General features: G+C 34.6%; 1 protein-coding gene across 1 annotated transcript; it reads left to right on the plus strand.

Annotated features, from left to right (window-relative positions):
- The first annotated feature begins 1757 nt into the window (after positions 1 to 1757).
- On the plus strand, positions 1758 to 5464 carry LOC118439501. Its single transcript, XM_035860872.1, has 5 exons — positions 1758 to 1997; positions 2285 to 2756; positions 3444 to 4059; positions 4702 to 4902; positions 4985 to 5464. The coding sequence occupies exons 1-3, from the start codon at positions 1812 to 1814 to the stop codon at positions 3776 to 3778; spliced, it is 993 nt and encodes a 330-aa protein (XP_035716765.1). The 5' UTR covers positions 1758 to 1811; the 3' UTR covers positions 3779 to 4059; positions 4702 to 4902; positions 4985 to 5464.
- Positions 5465 to 9679: the final 4215 nt, after the last annotated feature.

Genomic DNA, 9679 nt, shown 5'->3' on the forward strand with positions numbered 1-9679 from the left:
CCAAAAAATGCATGGGATCGGACTTTATTAACACCCTTTAGATATACATATGTAAATAGGTACGTATGAAAATGAGTTTATTGTGACCGCAAAAATGTCGTTTTCCTACGAGCATCTTCGCCTACGAAGAAGAGTTAACGGTTGTGACCAAAGCGTGATAGTCATACATATTTATATTACTATCACAAAATTACTTTGTTTTATACATCCTGACATTGGTATACCAATGTACAAAACAAACTAATTTTTGCGTGCGCTAAATGTTTTGGTAAATTTGTAATGATCATTGTTCATTTTACAATAATAAGCTCACAATTTAAAGTTCAGTGTTGATGAAGCCTACAATTCACAACAATTATTATCAACTTTCTGAATATTTGACCTATATTTTGGGCAATTTACCTCATTTAAGTAAATAAGTACGTTATCAAAAGTTTAATTTATTGGATTGTTTGGTTTTTCGTTTAATATTTAGAACCTTCAAACATGTATCATTTTGTAAACTTAAACAGTCAATTATGAAAAAAAAAATATTTACAGGAAGTGGCGGAAAGATTAGAGTTTTTAAAGGGTGTCACTTAATAGTGTAATTGTAAAATTATTCAAATACCCGTTAAACCTACGCAAACAATAGATTTGTATTTTAGCTCAGCCTAAACTTCATAAAAATTCAAAATCGTGCAAAGAGTATTATTTTCATGACCGATATTAAGATTATCCTTTGTATCCTTTTTAGTATATGAAAAAATGAGCTAATCTATTCATATGACATTTATTAATTACCAAGTATTGTTGTGTTCACATGATTCGATTTATAAATATGTATGCATACATATAATTTTATATGCATATAAAATCATGTACACTTGCTAATTTTCTTTATAAGTCGATTGATGTCGAAAATTAAGTAAAAACTGTTCGCACTACATGCAGATAAACGGGTGCCCGAAAAATCGTGTGGGTATGCATGTAAACTAAACCCTAAATATGAAAGCTTAGTTAGATTAGACCAAGAAATGCTATGAAAAGTATTTTATATTTTTTTTCTCCAGTGAATGATATAGAATTTTAACATTTCCAGCACCAGCTCCCAATTTCATTCACGGAATTTCAGTTATGAAAGGAATTTAGCCAAAGGTTGAGAAGGTTTAGGCTGTGGAAGGGTTGAAGCTATATTTAGACGGATTAAATACATTTTTCCAGTATTCATGATTTCCCTGAAAATGCCTCGCTAATCCTAACCTAAAAATGTGAATATTAGGTAGATAAATTAGAATATTTATACTGGACAACATTGGACATTACATTTTTCCTGTATAAAAGGTTATTCAAACCTAAATATAAGGGTTGCCTGGAAGCTTTTTACTTCGGGTTAATCCTTTCGTGCATTTATTTAGAGAAGGTTTAATTACGAAGGTATGTAAATACGTAGGGAACGGTCATAAATTGTGCAACGCGAAAAAAATTGCGATTTTCTAGACTACCCTCCCCTTCCCCTCTTTAACATGTGTCACGTGCATAGGCACGATGTCATTGGACCCCTTCAACCCTCCTCTTCCGTTACATAATTTATGAATGTCCCCATTCATATCTATCCGCATAGGCGTGTGATGGTTACAATGCCCGACAATGGAATGCTATTTTTGAAACTGGATGCAGTTTCAAAAATAGTATTCCATTATCCCCTCATTTCCAAATGCCCAAGTCAAATTAAACACTACTCAATCCTTCACATTTGATTCAGTGCGTGCGGCAAGAGAAGTCAATTTTGTCTCCAGTACCTCTAAAGTGTAGTGCAATAAGTATTACATATGCAGTTATCCACATATTTACAATTAAGTAGTTGTTGTAATAACACACAATTTTCAGAGCACCTACCAGAACGCCCAGATATTTCCGATACAAACACTTACACATTTTTAAAATTCGACGTCCAGTTTTATATACATAATTATTCGCAATTTTCAATCATGGAGCAAGCTCTGTCAAACCATTTGGTAAGAAAGCTAACACACACCGTAAATAATCTGGTAATAAAGATTACCGAAAAGTACACGCATGTGCTTTTCTCTACCAAAGTGGTAATGATAAGTTGTGCCGTGTGGTAATGGCTTGGTAATAAAGTTTTACCATCATGGTAACGAATTTTTACTACCTGGTAAAAGATTATTACCAAATTGATTTACTGAGAAATAATTATCTGCATGACTTTACCGGATTATTAAGAGTGCATAATGTTTCAAAATCATACTCCAATAAATTTTTATATCCCTAATATTTTCAGATTCTTGAGAAAATTATGGAACAATTCGTACGAAGTGGGAATACTGGCTTAAAAAATTTACGCCTCGTCTCACCCGACTGGAATGATGCAGTCGTCTCCCTCCGCGATGAAAACTTGGTGCTAAATGTCAATCCCGACATCAAACCGTGTGGCGCAGGGCCCTTCATCGATCCCTCGTTATATCTCAAAATGCACCCCAAGTTGATAAGGTCGATTCACTACAACCTCCATTCATGCCTTTATCCCGGAAATCTCGAAGTTTTTGGACGTTTTGTGTCCCAACTTGGCGACAGAATTGAGCACCTTTCCCTCCTCATTTCGACCGACCTGGGTCATATTTTGCACACTTTTTTCCTTACGGGTAACCTGCCGAACTTGAAAGAATTGGTGGTCACGATTGACGACAAGAAGACGCATTGGAACAACTGGAAGGCGATGGAACAACTTGGTGTTTCTTCTCCAATTGTAACAGGTAACCAGAACTGTCCACATTCATTTATTCAGTAAATAATGAATAACTTATGCATTCATTCATTATTCAAGGAATTCATGAATAATGAAATAGTAGAGTATTTTTTTCAAAATTTTTGATTGAATAAATATTTAATGAATATTTATGCATTTAACAATTCTTCAAGCATGTGTACATAATTTGAATAATGTAACAAAATTATGCATTATTAACCTTTTGCATAATACATAAATACAAACAATGTTTGTCAAACATACATGGGGAATATTAACAAATCCCTCTAATTATGTACAGGGTGGTTTAAATGTCACGCTACAATGGAAAATTTTTCAATTGCAAAAACCTCTTAAATCTTAATTAGTTACAAGATTTTGGTTTGAGATTTTTATTGCCAAAACTGATGAAAAACTGATGACGAAATTCTTAAAATTTGGAAATGGAAATTTAAGGAAATCTATGAATTTTTCCCATCTAAAAATTTTCCATTGTAGCGTGACATTTTAACCACCCTGTAAATGGATTTGGGACAAAATAAATAACGAATAATGAATAGAGATTCATTATCAGATTTTGTATATGTATGTATGTATGTACGTACATACGTTACTATATATCTGTAACCAATGAACAATATTTTTCAGTTTTTGAATTGAATGAATTATGAATAAATACTAATCTTTTGAACAGCTATCGTTCCAGCAAAAAGAAGGCTGACCAAGATCGTGTACAATGTCCAATTCAAATCGGCCCATACAACCACCTCGACCCCGGAACAACACATATTTCTGCAGCAGATGCTAAACGCAGCGCCCAATTTGGAACAATTAGAAATCAGGGACGATTATTTCTCCGCTCCTTTGCGGCGTTTTGATTACCTGAAACGTTTCAAGTTTGTTTTGACATATAGTACAAAAGGAGACATAGATGTGACCTGTTTCCAGAATTTAACCCAGTTTCTGGAAAAAGTGAAAGTTTCCTTGGAACAGTTAGAGCTGAACACGAGCATCACCGGTGTATTTTAACTATGACCTATTTATGGATATGTTTCACCTCCCGAGAGGCGGGCTGCCAAAGTTGACAAGTTTCGTGAACGGTGCAATGAGAATTTTCAAAATTACGTTCGCAGAAGTGGAAAGGATGAAAAAATTGAAAAAGCTGGATTTATGCGAAATTCCTGGCGTCCCTCTTCCGCGAGTTAGTCTCGTCACTGGGGCCATCGTGACACGTGGGAATTATTGCTGGAGGGATGTAACCGATTTGAGACTGTGTGGGCTAGAATGCCCGAATTTGTTGGTTATACTAGGTATGTACATATTTATGCACTCTAAATAATTTGGAGACAAATCGTCATCCATGGAAGGACAAAAATGCTCTATTTTTATATGGGTAATGACTACTGTTCTTCCATTATTATTAGTCGCGAAAGTCCGATACTTTTTCTGAGAAGTTATTTGGCAATATATTAGTTTAATAATTTCGTCATTGGCAACAATAGAAAAACTGTTGTAAAATAAAAAGAATAGGATGGTGTACAAATTTCTGTTCACAAAATTTTATTTTAACTGCCAGGAAACCTTTCAGAATTTTTTCCGACTAATAATACTGGATGAACGGTAAAGAGCCGTTTTGTCACTAACAAAAATGAACTTGTGTAACGAACACAAATGACGTCGTTATTTGTGTTAAAATTAAATAATTTCATGTAAAAAAAATGTTATATTCAGAATGCTCAATTTTTTTAATAACGATGGCAATATTCCTTAAACGGGTTTTTGGCTTATTTCCAGTTCGTGCCAAAATGTCTGCACTATACATATTTAGTACCCTCGCGGGTAAAGACTTGTCTCCAAGTTACTTAACCCGCAAATATATATACTTGCAAATTTTGAACAAAGCAGAATTTGCCCAATTTTTAACAAAATTTCCATTCATCCCAACTTTTTAGCGTCCAGGTTTCCATCCTTGAAAAAACTTAGCGTGACGGTGTGCGATTATTTGGCACCAGGAAAGACAAGTTTTCTGCAAATGGTTTTCCACAAGTTGGCGACCCTTCCGGGTCTGACGCACCTTGAAGTCGTGGCCCGATTTCCGACCCGTTTCCCGAAATTTTTAGACTTTCTTGACTATCTGGCAGAATTTTGGACAGGTAAAAATTTTACTTATTAAGGAGCTACATACATAATAATTAATGAAAGTATTTAACAATATGTATCTGAATTTGTGAACAGACACCACACAAGAAATACGAGTCTCGGGCAGCGCATGGAACGAAGAGCGGAAAGCATGCGAAGAAAATCGGTTTTACAGCATAATCAGTGAAAGCAATGTGGACCGATTTCTCAGCCTCGTTCCTTCCCTGAGGAGACGGAAATTGACCCAATTTCCCGGACTGTTCATCGGTGGTCAGGAAATTCTAGAGTTTCGCAAGGATATTGAATTTAATTGGAGAGGGAACGCCCATAAATAATTACGTAACGTGGAAGAGACAGCGTGGATGTAAGGCTCCAAGGATATTGTGCCTATGTTAAATGAAAAAGGTTCCATTGTTAGTTGAATTTGTAAGCGAGAAATAGTTTTCAAAATTTGAATCAATTTGTAATTTTGAAGAATAAGATCGAGAAATGTATTTTTTAATTAATTAATTGGCATCAGTACTAAAATCCAGAGTTTTCTGAGAGGGTTCCATCGCGTACACAAATTTTGCCTAAAACTTCATAATACCGCAATGCATCCTGACGTTTTAAACTTGTCGGCTTCGTCTTTATTATTAATGGTGCATATTTAGAGACAATTTATTTACTACTAGCGTATAAGCCCGTCTCCCACCTGGCGAACGTTTAACCACACAATTATTATTTTTCATTCTGAATATCTCTGAAGTTGATGGAAGTGAAATGAATTTATAACACTCGAAAAATTAAAATAATATGCAAACAAATTTGCACTTGCGTTGCGGAACATATATGTTCCGCAACGCAAGTGAAAGCTATAGCTTTCACTTCCGTTGCCAACAGACATTTCCAGCTTATAATATAGATTTGATAAATTTATTGATAACCGTTTTACCAACTTCATTCCAATTTCACACTTTTATGTACATGTATGTACATATAGTGGGAAGAAATACATGTAAAATTCTTTCTTAAAAATCGTATAATTTGTATTGCTCATTGGTCAACGAATTATCTATACAATCGACATTGTTAATAAATTTGTGTAAATTAAACATATGTGTTTGAATGTTCTCAAAATTCCAAATGCGCATCAAACTGGTCATATGTACCGATATTTTGTATACTTGGACCGGACCATACATAAATATGTATTTAGCTTGACTATGAAGAAGCTATTCATCCGGGGAACTTGCCTTACCTCTTTTACTGAGGAATTTTGTTCGAAGAATCACAGAAAATTAGTTGTAATAAGACAATATTAGTGGTATACATACATAAGTGAGTTCCTCATTTTAACCTAGTTATTTGTCGAAGGTTTATGTAATTTACGTATCATAACTGCAAAAGGGTTGAAAAGTCTTCGGCTGGGGAAGGGCTCGAGCTATATTTAAACCGAGTAAAGTGCATTTTTCCATTCGCTAGGATTTACCTGAAAATGATGCTGAGCTAAAAATGTTAATATTCGCAGAATTAGATTATATGTACATAATGGGCACCCTTACATATTTATTTATGGATTCCGTATTTAAAGATTCATTCGAAACTGCAAAGGCTGTCTGTGAGCCTTTTCCTTGTATTCAGTCTTTATGTAGACGCCTCTGAGAAAGGTTTGATTAAGCAGGCAAGCTACATAATCCAAAGTTGAAATTCCATTCCATTGAATTTCATTTCATTTCTCAATTCACAGTCAGTATTCAAGTCACGCAATTTGATCGACGTAATTTTCTGCATACATAAATACTACATTTTTAAAATTGTATCAAAAAGTATATACAGTCAATGGAAAAAGTATTGGCAACCCCCACGCCAGCTAAATAAAATTGGTTATAACCTTGGAATGCATTATACAATTGGCATGAAAATTTGTACGCACTTAGAAAATATAACGTAGTTTTCGATTATAATCACGATTTAGTAATTAAAATTCTATTAACACATTTTTTAAATAAGTTATTGGAAAATTTGCAAAATTAACCTGCAAAAAGTATTGGCAACATGTGGCCAAATTAATTACTCGAAACAATTTGCTTCGTCACCTACCACATTTCATTACGGTAATTTAATTAGGTGACAAGATATGACGATAGCTACATTTTAAGTCCGCAGTTGTGTTGTCTGGAACCAAAATGGCGACACCAAACGAGCTCTATTTGGCGCGGCGAGAAATATTAATTTATTTTTCGCAAAAAAAACTTGGATATCGAAAAATCAATGGTAAACATACTTTTCCATATTTACTATTGGAAAAGTAGCCAAGAAATGTAAAATGACACTTTTAGTTTCTGCTTTTCCATGATGCGGAAGATAAAAAGTCCCCTACGCCCAAACGCAAATGATGAATGAAGCAACAAATTACTTGAAATCGGAAGATTTCAACACCCAAAACCAATTAGAATTTGAGAACCAACTGTGGATTCAATATTTCATACAATAAGGTGATCAATCAAAAATCATGCCATGGGATTTCAGGGTCCAGTAGCCCCATAGAAGAGAAGACCCCCGAAATGAACCAACTCAAGGTAGTTAAATCAGCTAAATACCACCCTTAATAGACTTCCAATGGATGAAGGAGGGTCTAGTTGTCTCACATAAGTAAATTTAACTTATTCGGTGCGGGTTGGATGGTTAGAGTTTGGAGGAAGCAAAGTGAGGCTCTCAAAAATGAACGCTGCCGTCTGGGAGTCAAGCTCGGAGGAGGATCGATTATGGTTTGGGGTTGAATGACTAGGTCGTTGCGTAGTTAGCTGGTCATTATCGATGAAGCTATGACCAATGGGGTCTAAATAATCATTCCAAGCGATAATTTGAAATCGGTTGGCAAAAACCTGACCTAAAAAGGAATTTAATGTTCTAAAAATGCAGTGACCCCAAACATGTAGCCAAATTAACAATGCAAGTTTTTGGGAATCTACGAGGTTAAGCTTCTTTCGTTGGTTGCACAGTCTACAGATGTGAATCTGATTGTTCAGGTTGAGAAAGGGCAGACTGGTTGAAAACCACTCATCAAAAAAAGAGCTGGCCAAAATTTTGAACGAAGATTAGGCAGCCATGTTAAAAAGCGTTATAAAAAGATTTTTCGAATCAATTCCAATGCGTATTTCTGCCCTTATTGCGTCGAGAGGAGGTGATATGTATTACTAGAAGCAGTTTGTCGCAATAAAATTGGCGTTTCTTTGATTTATACTTTTTTAAGTTAAGGGTTGCCAATACTTTTTGCGGGTTAATTTTGCAAATTTTCCAACAAATTATTTAAAAACTGTGTTTATCTAATTTTAATCAATAAAACATGATTATAATCCAAAACTACATTATATTTTCTAAATGCGTACAAATTTTCATGCCAATTGTATAATGCATTCCAAGGTTATAGCCAATTTTATTTAGCTGGCGTGGGGGTTGCCAATACTTTTTCCATTGACTGTATCTATTAATTATCTGCACATTAAGAACAAATTAGTGTAATCACATAAAACTTTCAGAACAAGAAGAACTTTCTGTGAGAAAATATTTACCAAAAAAATAAGTGCACGATTTAAAAAAATCAATTCTACCAAATTTGTTACAAGCATTCAGCATGGAGCAAGCTCTCTCAAACCCATTGGTAAGAAATTTAACGCACACATTTAAATATGCAAAAGTAAAAAAGTAATCTGATAATTTTAAATGTCTACACTCTTAGAAACTTGGTATTGAAAAAAACCTAACGGTATTGATACGTGACTCTACCGCCTTGGTATTAAACGGTTATACCATATTGGTATAGAACCGGTATTGAAATTATACCTTATGGTAATAATTTTAATATTAATTGGTATTAAATTTTTTACCACGTAGTATTAACTCAATACCGGATCAATACCACGCGGTAGAGTCACGTATCAATACCAACGGTTATTGAGTTTTTTAAGAGTGTATAGACATTAAAAATTAACTAAATTTTAATTAAATTAATTACATTAAATTAAAAATTAACTAGATTTTAATTAAATTGCTTAATTACATTAAATTAAAAATTAACTAAATTAATTAATTATATTAATGCGAAGGACCTGAAAAAAAATATTTTTTTAGATTCTTCACAAAATTATAGAACAATTCGCACGAACAGAAAAGAAAGGCTTAAAAACTTTACGCCTCGTCGCCACGAACTGGAATGAGGCAGTCGTCTCCCACCGCGATGCGAACTTGGTGTTAAATGTTAATCCTGACGTGAGACCGAGGGGGGCAGGGCCCTTCATCGCTCCCTCGCTATGTCTCAACATGCACCCCAAGTTGATCAGGTCGATTCACTACAACCTCCATCCGTGCTGTTATCCAGGAAGTTTCCACATTTTTGAGCGTTTTGTTTCCCAACTTGGGCACTTAATTGAGCACCTTTCCCTCCTCATTTCCGTCGACATGGGTCAGATTTTGCACACTTTTTTCCTTTTACGTGTAACCTGCCGAACTTGAGAGGATTAGTGGTCACGATTGGCGACAGGAGGACGATTGGCGAGTGGAAGGAGAGGAAGCGAGATATTTATGCTGACATCGTCACAGGTAATATTTCAACCGTGATTCATTTGTTCGATAGGGAATGAGTAAATTATTCATTAATTATTCAGCAAATTCATGAATAATGAGTGAATGATTTTTGCAATATGTTTGAATGAATTATATTAAATAGCTACATGTTTATTTATTCATTTCATATTCATGAAGCACGAATGAACATTCATTTTTATCCTTATGCCTTATCTCTCTTCTTTT

The sequence above is a fragment of the Folsomia candida genome, unplaced genomic scaffold (genome assembly GCF_002217175.1).
Source record: "Folsomia candida strain VU population unplaced genomic scaffold, ASM221717v1 Fcan01_Sc037, whole genome shotgun sequence".
NCBI classification, from domain to species: Eukaryota; Metazoa; Arthropoda; class Collembola; order Entomobryomorpha; family Isotomidae; genus Folsomia; species Folsomia candida.

Excerpts from the sequence above, each read along its gene's own strand:
- LOC118439501 (XM_035860872.1), top strand. The coding sequence starts at position 1,812 with ATGCAGTTATCCACATATTTACAATTAAGTAGTTGTTGTAATAACACA. Across the intron at positions 1,998-2,284 it reads AAGCTCTGTCAAACCATTTG|ATTCTTGAGAAAATTATGGA; the intron begins GTAAGAAAGCTA and ends TAATATTTTCAG. Across the intron at positions 2,757-3,443 it reads TTCTTCTCCAATTGTAACAG|CTATCGTTCCAGCAAAAAGA; the intron begins GTAACCAGAACT and ends TCTTTTGAACAG.